Below are 14,454 nucleotides of genomic sequence, written 5' to 3'. Positions count from 1 at the left end.
TTCTTTTATTTTGTTTTATTTGAGCTACGTGACTTTACCGAATAAAACCAAAGAGTATGAATCCTTGCAGTCACAAAAGCTTCAAATCTAGAAAGACTATGACCCACTGAATATGGTGGAAATTAAACCTCTGTTGAAAGCGGGCATTTGCAAGCAAAACTAAAACATTTAGTTCGTGCGGTTTTCAAGCAAATTGGAAATCTTTAAGAAAACAAATATGCAGGGGAAAGAAAAATCAAACGAAAACCCACCGAGTACATTTTTGTCATCCTTTCTCTCGTGTTTTTTTTTTTTAAACCAATACTAAAGATGACCCTGGCTTCAGCGGCTATTGAAGAACTGCCAAAACAAGGAGGTCGAGAGTGACTCCATTACGCCGGCTGCGCGTGCGTGCGTGCGTGTCGGCATGCGCGATGCGCGTGAGACCGCAGCGGCCGCGAGCGGTGGCGGAAGTGCGTCGCTGCTTTCCCCGACATCCAACTGTGGACCCACTTGTTCTGCAGGATGATCTGCAGCAGCATCTCCAGGTAGAAGACGGCCGCCTCCTCGTCGTACCCCTCATCCTCCATCGACATGGACGACAGCGCCTGCGAAAGGAGAAGAAGGGGGTGGCGAGATCACGTCAACCCCCCCCACCCCCCGCTCAAGACTCGCGCGGCCAACGGCAGTGGCGCTCGGACGTCACGAACACGGAGCGCACCTCAATGCGAGAGGACAGGAAATCTACAAGCTCGGGACACGTATCCCTGAGTCCTTTGCTCTCCCTTTGTCGAGTCGGCCGTTCTCAAATTAATTCGCTGACGGAGGAAGCTGTTTGGCTGAAATCGCAGAAGCGCCTAAAATGTGTCCGGAGTTTTGAAGGAACACGCTCAATTGTGTTGCGCGAGTTGCACAAGGCAAGGGTTTAACGAGATCAAGGGTTTAAAGTCAATGAGCCGTACACTTATTGTTGCGGCTCATTATTACCACAAGGAAAAGCTGCTCAAATTAACTTTCTAATTACTGTTGTAATAAGAGTAACCAACAACACCTACAATTCATGGCTGCATCGGATTGCATTTGTCGAATAAGAATTACTCGTGATATTTGACAACCGTGTTATTTGCAAAACTACATTTCAGCAAATTAAAATAAAACATTTTATGTAAAAAATATATACATATTTCTCCCCAAGACACTATGTTGAATATTGAAATTTTTTACATGTATTTTATTAGCTCAAAGTCATACGACCCAAAACATTAAATTTTAGCTCATGCTCTGAAAGATATATAACGCACTCCCAGAACATTTGCTTAAAAAACTATATACCAAGAAAAAAAATCACAACTATACAGGTATGTCAAGACCCTTAAAACAACCATAAATGAGATCACACACAATAAATAAATAAATATTTCGTTACATACGAATAACCTAAATACCTACCAAAAACATGCACACATACAATCTAAGGCTAAATGCAATGCTAGGTTTATAGGCTACACTCTTAACTGGGGTTAAGATGACAACCTTTCAAGTGGCCACCGGTCTAATTGCGCCTCATCACGTCGTGCCGCATTGCACAATCCACGGTGCTCCCGTTGGCATTAGGTCACGGCTCTCCTTCCTGCTCGCACGCCGCGGCAACAACAATTACGAGCTCAACGAGCGGGGTGGGGGGGGGGCGGCCCGCTTTGAGACAGGCCCCTAAAATCCCAGCGCTAGACTCATGAATCATTCGCGTCCCCCTCCGAAGCCTGACCACATGAAGAAGCGGGGCAGGCGGCGTGCCGAGCCGCCTCTTAGCGCGAGCTTTGTGCCGCGCTCGCGATTCCAAGCCCCAACAAGCTCGCTCGCCCGCCCGCCGGTGCGAGGCTTAAGTCAAAAAGCGCACGCTGCCCGCACGAGGCTGCGGACACGTTGGAGACCTCGATGCAGGCAGGAGCCTCCAATGAAGTTCGATCAGCTGTTAAGAGTATTGGCCATGGGTGCATGTTGGTTATCTTTCCCCTTACCCTTTTTCCCTCCCCATATATATGTATATATATGCATATATGTACATATATGTGTATATATGTATGTATATATGTATGTAAATAGTAGTGTAGCGGTTAGCACATTGCACTACGAACCTGGCGACTTGAGTTCGATTCCCACTCACGGCCAACACCAGTGACAATTATCTGAACCGGTCCTGGGCCTCCCTTAGATCGACTCAGCCTGATATGAGTACTTGGTGAGGTGTGTAAACATCGCACACTAGGGAGACAAAGGCAGCCGGGCGTGATGCTGGCCACCCACCCCCTTGTGTGTTGTGCCGGCCTTCATAGGTGCTCGCTAGCAGCACTTGACCCAACAGTCTGTTCAAGCTATGGGGGATCTTTTTTTTTTTCCACACACAATTTATACCGGATGTCGCAGAAATTGTGACAGCCGTGAAATTGCAATTGACACGGGACACTCGGCTTTTGGATGGCTCAATGGAAATAATCCAGCGACGCGTGGATTGTGAATGCTGGATTAGAGCACCGTGTCTCAGCCAACAGAGGGAGCAAGCGGTTTGCGTGTCTCTAATTCTAAGCAAGAGAAAGCTTCTCATCCTCTCCATCGCAGCCTGCGATGGCCCAGGGCACAGGCTGCAATCCCATAATAGCACGTTAATCTCACACGTGAATTCATTAGTCTGCTGTGCAATTTACCCTCAACATCCAATAAGTGTTAGGTAGCGTGTGGTGCTGTAAAGCATGCTTTTAAGATTAAAAAGGAATAAACGGACCTTCACAAAGACAAATACATACACGTCATGTCATCGGAAAGTGGTGTTAGGATTATGAAAGGTTTGCTACGTCTTTACCGTAATTTTAGCGTCAATTTCGTTTCAACAAATATGACCAAGATGTTTTTGAAACCGTGAGCTTTCCCCTTCTATCGTAGCCATAGAGGAACTGACCTTCATCAACTCCTGCAGAGATTCCAGCCGCAGGAACCGAGACTCTGTCAGCAGCTGCTCCGGGTGACATTCCTGATAACCAGAGCAGTGGAATTATTTTCAATAAAAACACGGTTACGCAGGCACTCAAGCAATCATTTGGGCAAGCATGCCTACAAAGTGCTCTCAAATACGGTATCATCTTCAATCATCACAGCGAATCCCTCTTATCCGTCGAGTCCCTCTTAGTGCCGCAAAACAATAATCTGCGCGTCTAATCTTCCTGTGATATGCATTTTCCCACAAATAAGAATTGCTCAGAAGCATTGGCAAATGCATCCTATTATCCGTGTTTATCCGTCGATAACTGCACAGATAACTGGGGGAATGCCAATTGCGGACCAACAGGATTCGCCAAAAATCACTCCCCACGGCACCCAGGATGCGAGACGTTTCACTGGAGACGCGGCCGCCAATAAAAGTTTAACAGTGGACGTTTAGCCTAATATGTGTCTGCGACGTGGTGGATGATGTAACGCTGCCGGACCCCACCTCTATGCACTTCATGGCGATCTTCTTGAACTCCTGGTCCTCAGCCGAAGGTCCCCTCTGGCCGGACTGCTCGGGCCCGCTGAGCGTCAGCCAGTTCACAAAGCTGAACATGGTCGAGTCAGAACTGCAAGGGGCCACATGACGCATAAAAGCCGCTCAGTCAAAGTCGCAAGAAGTAGCAATGTAACGGTCATAAATTGTACTTTCACTGTTTATTTTAAAAACTGCGAACTCATTTAAACCTGCGCGTTGTTTATACCTTTTAAAGGTTTGGTATAGGTGTCATCGTATGCCACGTTATGAAGAGTAACAAAAATTAAGCTGTTAAAATGTTAATCTTTTCGAAAAGGCAGACGAGCAGACATACAATTTCTTGCTCATGCAACTGCTGGCCAAATCGCCTCTTAAAAAGGGAGCTGTAGCGAGCTGTGCCTGAGTAAGGCTTAATTTATGGGGTGCAGGAGAAGAGTTGTACATCTCCAGTCAAGCGGAGATCAGGTTTACGAGCATCTCTCTTACCGCTGGGATGGACTCTCTTCGCGGAGGATGGAGATCCTGCCGTTGGGGTCCACAAAGTCCTCCACCTGCCACGAGACAGGCCACGTTTCATAATGACTCATCAATTATCTAGCACTCGGCTGATTTGATGAAATTCAATTGATGCAAAAGGCCACCTTGACACCTGCATAAGCAACTTCAACAACACACATATCTGGTTTAATTTCACATTTGCCAAGTGGGCACGATACACAGGTAAACTGTTCCAGTGTGCTGATTAACTCTGAGCATGCCCAGGGAAAGAAGAGGGTGGTTAATGAATCTGAACACCCGAATAAAATGTATATTTTACGAACTCATTATTAGGGGTAGGCTCGGCCAAATCTAGCCTTCTCCATTATCATTTAATGTTGCTCTCAGGGGTGTAATGTGTCACTCGGCTCACAATTAAAAAACTCGTGATCAAATTTGGAATCAAGAATGCATTTATTAACGCGGTGGTCAATGTAGTAGCCTCAATTGGCGAGAAGGTGGCCATGGGGGAGGGGTTGAATGAACCCCTTACATACATTACTTTAAAAACAATGCCTCTTCAATGCAAGTAGCGTGATCTGGAGTCTTAATAATTGATTAATCAATGCATTGTTACCCAAAGCCCCCCCCCCCGCCTTCTCCTCCTTGGTTTCCCCCATAGTTGCTATCCAGCGTTGTGAATGGTGTGTAATGAATAACACGGTGATGACGCCTATCCTGAGTGCGGTATGTGGTTGTGCTCCGACCACACTAAAACTTCCGAGGCATCTGCACAAAAGGGATATTTCCTTTCAAGCACGTGCAAAAACATGCAAATCCACGCGCACGTGAACACACACGCAAGGGGCACGTACCTCCACCATGGATTTGGGCAGCAGCTTGGCTCGGAAGATCTGCAGCATCGAGTCCATGATGTTTTTCCAGCCCTCCCTCAGGATGTCTCCGTGCCGGTGTGCCAGGTTAAACACCGTCTTGGCAGACAGCTGAGCCTTCGGGTTACTTCCAAACATCACCGGCAAGTTATCCACAGACTGCTCGCGCCAGACAATCGGAAGCAGCAAAAAAACCAAACGGTGGCGCGGTTAGTGGTTAGCGCCGGACGCCTCTCGCCGCACACGGTTCTCTCTTTGGCGATACCGGCCACTCCGGCACGTCCGCTCGCACACGCAGCCCTCTGCTCATCATTGCACATTTGGCCTCATTACTTTATTTTTTATTGAGGGACTGTGTGTTGGCATGGTGTGGTCTGGGAATGTGTTTGCCGTTGTTTTCTCCCAAGCTTGGGAAATTGGTGTACTTATGCAATTTGAACTTCAAGTATTTTTAGTGATTTGGTTACCTTTCCTATACTTTGCATTCCTGATCGTTTTTTGCACTGTTTGTTTTTAGTAACTTTCTGACCCGCCCCTACTGAATTGCTTTTCTTTAGAAATGCTTCGTTTGTTGTTCTTCCCCCCCCCACTTCCGATTAGCATTGTTGGCTACGTATGTGTGCGAAACAAGGTTCAACATACACACATACATGTTGGACGTCTGTGAAAAAGAGCTTCACAGCTCATCAGATTTCTCCAGGATAAATAAAATTTCCCGTGGCCAACTAAGCTGTTGCGCTATTGAGCCTGGACCACGTACGCTTGGGATGGACGAACCACCTGTGGGGTTACGTTGTGAGGAGCAGTGGGGCAGTGCAGCCAAATCCATTCTTGTACAGCACTTCTACGCTTCCACATCAATGCTGCCTGCCTTCCCGCCTTCACCGACCTACGCTGACCAGTGTGGTGACGTACAGCCAAATGACCCCCCACCACCCATACAGGGGGCGAAGGAACGCCTCCTCCTCATCCAGCAGTGGATTGGCAGAAGGGCAGTATGCGAACAATAATAAACAATTGATTCTTACAAACACAACTTTCAAGCATTTATCGTGAGTGTGGAAACCAAAATTAGTTGATGCATTGTTGAATGTCAGTTACATGTGAATGTATAAAAAATGTCATTAAATTAAAGTATATGTTCATTGTAAAACTTCAAGCTTGTCATTTTAATTTACAAGATATGTAACTTATCTCAGGTTGCAAGTGATAAGACAGTGTTTTTTTGTTTAGTTTGTTGTCCTTCCCCTGCACCTCCGATTAACACAGTTGGCTACGTACAGTGGTGTTGTCATCAGCGTTAATATTATGCATGTTTTCAAAATGACCCATGCCATCCATGGATGTATACGATAACATTTAAATATAAACTATTTACGATTTTTTTACGAGGTAAGGTCCACTGAGCTATATAACTTTTTTTCAGAAGCGACCTGCCCACAAATGATAACTCAACAAAGTGGCTTATCATGTAGAATTCCATAGCAGCCAAATACTCTAAAAACATGTTTCTAAATGTGGAGGGAAAAGCCGGAGGACCTGGAGAGAGAAGAGAAAAAAAAAACACGACTTCCTGAACACCTGGCGAGGGAATTAGCATCTCGCCAAAAGCACTGTGACAACCCGCAAGGAGAAGTTCATTAACACGTCCGAGTTATTTTTTTTCCAGGACTTGGTCATCTTCTCGACCGCCCACGTCTCTCTGCTTCTCTCCTCGCACCGACACCTCCATTCCCCGCTCCCACCAGACCCTCCCCCGAGCTAACAATCATTTGTAACGGTCAGCGTTATCTAAATGCTCACGATGCTGGATCCGTCCCAGCTGGATTCCTGCTGACTTTACCAGCGACTCCGAGATGGGATAAACACTACATGGAATGCTGGATATACTGGTGTGCATTATTAAAAAGAAGGAAGAAAAATATTACAAAAGCAAAAACATTCTACGTTCCAAAAAATATTAGACACAATAACACGACATTATTATTTTTATGGATTCCCTCTCTTGCCGATTTTTTGTTACACTATCGCAATGTACAACTTTTGAAAAATCCATGACATTTTTCAAAAAAGAATAAGAAAGGCTTTGAAGTCTTTATTACTTACCTCATTGCTGAGCATGGTGAACTTGCAAAGGGAGATGATGAGATTATCAAAGACGTCACTCAAGCCGTAGTAGGCAGAAATCATCGCACACTTCCTGCGAGACAAAAAGAGGAGCACATCCCACACGTTCCATATTTCCAAAAGCATTTTTGGCATTTCTGTTCAGCGAAAAATGGATGGCTCGAATTTTTTTGTTATTGCGGCTACAGGTAGAGTAATCTCACAAAAAAAATATGCGCTACATCAAACACTACTCTGATGGGCTTGCTTAAAATCTCCCTGCTTATTTGACATACACAGATAATAACAATGCCATTTGTGTCTCTAGGAAAGACTCGCTGAGTCTTAAGACTCTCTTTTTTTATGATGGCCCTACATTAGAATGGTTGGAGAATGACATTAATCTGAAGAAATCCAAGAACCTGTTGGAAACCCACGAATTTTTGGAAGTGATCATAATCAGAATATTTATTTATACTGGAGGAATCCGATGAGCTATGAAGCTCTTTTTTCACAGATGTCCAGTAAGGGTGAGTCAGTGAGCTACAACAATAAACAATGCAAAAATGGAGAGGAGTGCCAAAGAGAGAACAGGTGAGCAAGTCACTATAAACATAAATAAATAATAAAGTACAAATTTCATAAGCTCCACAAAGATAGATTTAAGCATCCACTGCTGTACTGTGATCTCCCAAGCACCACGCAGACCAGCAGCCTTGGGAGGCAATCATCACGGAAATGATCAACACACAGTATACAAGGCATCTAAATAAGCTTTTGACAAGTGGACGCCAATGACTAGGAACCACCCCCGGAATGCATTCGACCTTATCAAGCCTTGGAAGCTGACCAGAGTTAAGCATGGACAGTGCGACCACCATGCATAACATGTATTATATGCCACTGTAGGGTTAAATTGTCAGCAGAGCGCAGTTCAGCAAATTACATCGTTGTTCTATACCACACTCCTATAAGCTCATGGGATTCCTCCAGTAAACATAATTATTCTGATTTTATGCTCCCCGCCTTCAGCAACCCGCACGGACCACCATGGAAAAGTATGGTGAAATAACCCCCCCGGCGCGCATGCCATTGGGAGGCCCTCACCCAGCATTGGATTTACAAAAGGGGCTGTACAAGTACACGACACGTGGACAGGAGGGCAGGTGTCGTGCAAGCATGTGGGCGAGCGGGGAAAGACGGCACCTGAAACCAGAGATGGCCTTTTGGATGATGGTCTCGTCGGTGCTTTTGTCGAACACGAAGGACAGGGCGGCGATGGTGGGGCCCCAGCTCATGGTGAAGAGGTCCAGGTGGTAGGCGCCGCCGGGCACGTGCAGGAACAGGCCCTCCTGAGACACGCCGCGGTGCAGCAGGAGGTTCCACATGTAGTTGTCGCGCACGAGGCCCGTGTGCTCCTCCGGCATCACGATCTCGTCGTTCCTGCAAGCGGTGTTAATTCGATATCAGTAATTAAAATATCCACAAATGGAGAGATTATTTCAAAATATATATTTCATCAACGATCAATGACGATCAGTGGGCATAAATCATCAAGGATGTCCACCAAACACGACTATGACGAGACGAAATTAACGAGCCTCAATGGAGACACAGACTAAGATCATGATATATTACTTAGGACTGGAGTGCACCGAGGTAGACCGAAAATGGTAAATGGATGTACAAGCACATCCAGAGATTACCGAGTTCATCGACTCGCTGATATTGGGTGCCCTTACCATACACATTTATAAACAGAGAGGATAAAAAATGTGACTGCTCAAGTCACCCAGACTAAGAGAACGATTCATTGCAATCCAAAGACCTCAGATGGGACTAAAATTCTGCAGGTTGTTGTCGACAAAGCTGAGAACGTGACCAAAGATTTTTAAAAAACGCTGAATAAATTAAAGGTTGCCTGCAACATCACGGCGTGGCACACGCGGGCACGCCGGCCCGGCATACGCGGAGGCGGTCCAGGGGCACGTGGAGACCGACACGCAAAGCAAACCAATGGCTTCACTCCGCCTCTTAACAATGGCTCTGCCCAGCTGCTCACTCCCAAATTATTCCCGTGCAATTTCGCTTACCGTTGAAATAAAACCGACGCGTGGATTCAAAAAAATCTGTCTTCTGGATTGGTTATTCTTACATAAATAACCTCCACGACCCGCCCGGCTTGGAGATGCCTTCTCATCCAGCAGTAGATTGACAAAAGGGCCCTCTCCATGTCGTGTGGGTCCGTAGGGTGTTATTTTACCATACTTCACCAGACCGGTTAGTACAAATTTGTGATGGTAGGAAGCATAGACAGGGGAGCATAGGTTTTAGAGTGCAACAACAGACATTGCTGCAGTCCTTTGCTGCCCACAATGTAGCCTGTAGTCCATCACACCTGGTATGCACTGTGGTCGCCCATCCAAGCACTATCCATTCAGGCTGACCGCTGCTGAGTTTTGACGAGATCAGGATAATCGGGCTGATTTGGTCATAGGCTGATTACTAAGTCATTGCACCAATATATGACCTAATGGCATGCTTTCTTATTTCAGGCTGTGTCCAATGTGTCATGATTAATAAAAAAATGAATGAAATATTTGTGTGTTAATATTTGCGACGAGATTTATATTTGCAACAATTACAGCACATGCCTCCAACAAAAACAACGTGATGCAATGGCAGTATTTCTATAGGAAATAGGTTCTAGTTATATTTGAGCGCAGACTAAATGTGCAAGTAAAAAGCCTAAATTACGCGGGGTGTATAAACATTTTTTTTTTAACATTATAAACCTCTGCCTATTTTTTATAGTTATAATGGGTGTGTGTATTTGTGTAATACTGACACAATAAAGAGAGTACAAAGTTTTGTTGATACTTCTGAAAGTCGAAAGATTAAATGTTTCTTCTTGGATAAAAAAGTAAATCCCTTCTTGAAGGATAAGTTTGTGCAGGATTAACAAACTAACACCTGAGCAATAAACATCTCCCTCCAAAAAACGCAATCTGTCAAAAACCTTGTTCGTGCAAACAAGACTTCACAAAAGTTTTAATCCCCTAACAAGTGTTTCGGATACCTTTATAATTCCTTCTAATTCCAGGAATAACAGATTTGCCTGATAACAATTGTCAGGGGAGGCCTTCTGTGCAACCGGTAACAACACAGACCCGTAACGGAGCAGAGACCACTACACTCTGATATCGCTGGACCGTGCCCCTTCAGCAATTATCTGCTCCGAGTAGCCCCCAAAAGCCAAGCGCTGATAGCAAGAGACAGCGTGTAGCAGTCACTGGAGGTGGCACACTTTTTTGCTGGGGGGGGGGGAGGGGCAAAGAGCCATCTCTACGCTCTTACGGTCCCTATCGGCCCAACGAAGTCGCCAAGCCTGCTGGAGAGGAGAGCAGCGACGTTGGCGTGGCGAGAGAGCCGCTGAAAAGGCCACTTCTGTGCTAAACGCGAGCTGAAAGTCGTGACGCATCCCCCAAGTGTTGCTGAGCGCCGGTCAATTCCAACTAACGCAGATTAGATTTTTGGCACCAGTCGCAGTGGGCGGGATCAGTATGAGCCGGTCCTAACAGAGACAAATTAGGCGCAGAACGATGACCCTTCAGAGGTCAGACGATCCATATTCTTTATCTTTAACACCATGTCAAATGGCTTTGCTTCCCGGGGTCACTCAAAGGACAGCAGCCGCATAGGCTTGTTTGATTAGCGCACGCCAATACTTCACAGAAACCAGTGCTACCCTCCATATGACATTCAAAGACTTCCTCCCTTAAAAAAACAACTATTGGAAGGAAAGTATTTTTATGACAAGAATCTTACTCGTAAGCGCTGCATAATGTAAGACAGTCCCCTTAAACTAGAATAGGGTAAATTGGTTAAACTAGTGAAACTAGAGACCAAAGCTCAATTCCTGGTCCTGGCTAACATAAGTGGCGGGTTAAATCAGAACTGGTCCTGGGCTCCTTATTTCAACAACCCTCCACTGACCACCGTGGTGAAGCAAGATTGGGATGTCGTTGTATTAGAATCTTATTTCCCATTAGAATATTGAATATTTAACAAGCTGTAGCGTGTTATGCTTGTTTTTATTCTTCACCCAAACAGCACTAATAGGTTTGTTAAGAGTCACTTATTTGAGGGAATGTCTCCCTTGAACAAGGGACTTGTTCATAAGAGGTTTTTTTGGGTTAGATCGCGTAAATATGTGTCGTTAAAACATGTCACCACCCGACATAGCCAACACACCAGTTAGTGCTGTACTAGTGACGAATTGGCACGTTCTGTTTACGTGACAACCCTTATTAGTTGGCTGTGTCGGTTGGTGGCGGGTTTTAACGGCACAATTATATATTTATTTACATTCATATATTTATGCAATATAACACAAAAAACCTCTATTATGGATGATATTGGTCACAAAAGCCTACCTGTTGAAAGGCACTTGATGTCTGTTGGCTGTTACCAGTTTAAATAAGGTAATTTGTCTGTAAAAAAACTTCTAATCAGCAACCGGTTATATTAATTTAACACTACACACGCCAATGAATTGAATTCCATTATATAATATTTAGCAAACATAAAAAGTATGATATTACAAACAACAGAGAACATTTTTAGATTACAACAAAAATACAAAGCATAATTAACATAAGGCACACTCTACAATAAATAAAGACTATAACTTTAAAAGTTAGTTGAAATTGAAAAAAACTACATACTTTCCGTGAAAAATTCTGCACATATGAAAAATTGCCAAAATAAAAATACGTACAAAAACACACGCCGCATGAACTTTTCAGTTCAAAAGGAAAAATAAAATAAAAAGTGAATCGACTTACTGCACGCATGTATGCTTCTTATCAAGTTTTAATAAAAAGTGCTCTATTTCACATCGGTGAGATTATCCCTCGGCTGATCCGCGACGGCGCGAGGCAATGATCCCCTCTCCAGCGCTCGCCCTGGGACATCCTGTGCCTCTCCGTGAACTCGGAAAGAAAGCAAGCCTCCTGCCAACGGCGCGGCCGCGTCGGCAGCCGGCGACGCAACGACCCCGCGCTTGGAGCGCCTCCTGTAGCCAGCTCCGCCAGCGAGCCCAGGCTAGCCTCCAAGCGAGCCCAGGCTGGCCCCTGAGCGAGCCAAGGCTAGCCCCCCGCACGTCTCTCCCTACATCCCACACCGGCGACGTTCGCTCCAAGACGCGAGTGGTTTCTCTCCAAACTACACGGCTGCGCTAGGCGCAGAAACCGTTATTTATAGCAAAGCGTGCGAATAAAGCGGCCATCACATAATTTTTTTCTACTTATTCAACCGATTACTAGTTTGTAAATCCTTGATTTTAAAATAAGCATATGCATATTACCTTCTGAAGATAGATAACTATGTAAATTAAACTGCTTTAAAGTGTAATTAAATCTGTCGAACAATTTAATAACTTTGAGGTCAAGAGAAGTCTTTCGAATCGACGATATTTCCCAAAAACTCGGGAGGAAAAAGAGAGAGAAAAACAACAAAAGTAAACCGGTATACCAAAAATAAACGGCGTCCGTAGTGGGTTAATGCCAGCCGTCTGGCTGCAAACGCCTGATATGCGAAAGTGTTTTAAGATGCGGAAAGCGCTGCTGTTGATTTTCTAGGATTCCTGCTAAAGCACCCGCGCTTACTGTCCACCTGACCAAGCCAGCCGGCATCGGCAACAACAACCGTGGCTCTGTGCTCAAGCGCGGGCAAAGAAAAGCGACCGCCATGTGGCTCTTGTTTGGTTTCTTTACACTCGGCTGAAGTGTCTTAAGATACTAAATGAATTATTGCCCTTTGAGGGATTCACCATTTCGTTTATTTTAATATATATACGATCAATACGCTGGACGTTCAAGAATAACACATGCTGGCCAGCCAGGTCTTCTCTCTGAAAAGAACATTCACACAGTTTGGGACGGGCATTCTCACCTGGTTCCAAAACAGTTTTTTTCATTCATTCGCGTTCATAGAATATCGCCGCGGTGCGTCGTAGAATCCTTACATCCACATCGGCAGAACTCACTCTCACATAGTGAAACTGATACATTAAAAAAACCTGCTTGCTATCCCGCTTCATACGGGCCACCCCATATAGCCCCCCCCCCCCGCAAGGACGACACATCACGCACACGCGAATTTCTCTCAAAGCCACCTCCAAAACCCTTACTTTTCTTTAAAATACGCAACATGATTTGCGAACAAGGGCATCGCCCATTTAAAATCCCAGCAAAATCACTTTCACCCCTTCAAACCATTGGAACGACGGGGCTGTCAAGCACATCGTTTATCACACCAATTAATCTTCATGCCAGATTATAGCTAGCCAGTGCGTGTTGACCTAACTTTGGATTAAAAGCTTGCCCCAACTCAGCCCCCTGCGCTCAACTGTGTGCACAGGATGGAGGATTCCTGAGCAGGGTGACCACTACCGCTGCTCTTATAATGCACGGAGGGAGAGACGGAGAGAAAAAAATCAATATAAACACCGATTTGCCGGCACTGAGATGACTATATGTTGTAGCAAATTTCCTAGCCGAGTCATGCAAAAGTCTTAACTGATTTGCAAGTGATTCGAGTTAAGCCCAGTGCTAAACCCTGTTCCTATAACATTTTGTCAAACGGGTTTAACGTTCTGAAGGGCCACATCAACGTTTTAAACATCGCCGGTGATTCCCATTGCAGTGGACATGTCTTGCTTGGATAAATTTTACCACTTTAAACGAATGATGTAAATAACAATAACAAACACGAATGGGGTTTTCCACGCAAAAAAAAAGAAAATATAATTGAAGTGTTTTTAAAACACTGCTGGAAAGGCCGTAGCAGTGTGTTTTAATCAATCTTTTTTATAGCCGTCTTTTCACCACTGTAAACAATCTTCAAAGCCTGCAATAACGAGAAACACGGCAACAGTACAAAACTGAAAGTAAATAAACAGCTGCAGCCATATTTATATTTGAACAAATACGCATCTCACAAATGAATACTCAACAACCCCGTTATATTTGCTTGATTTTCCTTACCAGCCTTTGGCCAAAACCAACAGGGGTGCAGTGTAGACTGCTGGGCGACTGGCCACAGCAAGGGGATCTGCTGTGCTGATAAACTGTGTGACCCTGCAGTGCACAGGCAGAGCCATCACCCGCACCCACACGTCTGGCCAACAACCCCGTGGCAGACGCCACAGGTCATAATAAACGCAGGAATCTCAATTGCCTTAATAATGATTGTACCCGCACGATTGCCGACGGGCACATGGAAGAAACAAAGAAAAAGAAACAGAGTTTGTGTTGAGCCTGAACGGGCCTTTTGGGGTTGTTGTTGTTGTTGTTTGTGAGCTCCTATCGAGGGCAGTATGCTGTAGAATAGGCGCAACAACCAAAGTACATTACAGAAATTTAGGCCGAGCTGATCTACTGGCGGCTCAGACCGGACTGCATTAAACAATTGCCATTG

The 14,454-nt window shown here is 45.0% G+C and overlaps 1 protein-coding gene across 6 annotated transcripts in view; it reads right to left on the bottom strand.

Annotated features, from left to right (window-relative positions):
• Nucleotides 1-14,454, bottom strand: part of GBF1 (golgi brefeldin A resistant guanine nucleotide exchange factor 1) — a 172,576-nt gene that overhangs the window by 23,906 nt on the left and 134,216 nt on the right. For all 6 annotated transcript variants that reach the window (XM_032949917.2, XM_032949921.2, XM_032949922.2 and 3 more), the window contains 7 exons: nucleotides 8,179-8,415; nucleotides 6,973-7,066; nucleotides 4,849-5,025; nucleotides 3,983-4,047; nucleotides 3,464-3,587; nucleotides 2,933-3,004; nucleotides 493-587 (listed from right to left, as the gene is read on the bottom strand). In XM_032949917.2, coding sequence (XP_032805808.2) covers nucleotides 493-587; nucleotides 2,933-3,004; nucleotides 3,464-3,587; nucleotides 3,983-4,047; nucleotides 4,849-5,025; nucleotides 6,973-7,066; nucleotides 8,179-8,415 — 864 coding nt within the window. The remainder of the gene's footprint in view (nucleotides 1-492; nucleotides 588-2,932; nucleotides 3,005-3,463; nucleotides 3,588-3,982; nucleotides 4,048-4,848; nucleotides 5,026-6,972; nucleotides 7,067-8,178; nucleotides 8,416-14,454) is intronic.

The sequence above is a fragment of the Petromyzon marinus genome, chromosome 8 (assembly GCF_048934315.1).
Source record: "Petromyzon marinus isolate PM22_M1 ecotype Great Lakes invasive population chromosome 8, UKy_Petmar_22M1.pri1.0, whole genome shotgun sequence".
In the NCBI taxonomy this organism is placed as follows: Eukaryota; Metazoa; Chordata; class Hyperoartia; order Petromyzontiformes; family Petromyzontidae; genus Petromyzon; species Petromyzon marinus.
The sequence above is the reverse complement of the archived record's forward strand: the minus strand, read 5'-3'. Positions and strand labels throughout refer to the sequence as shown.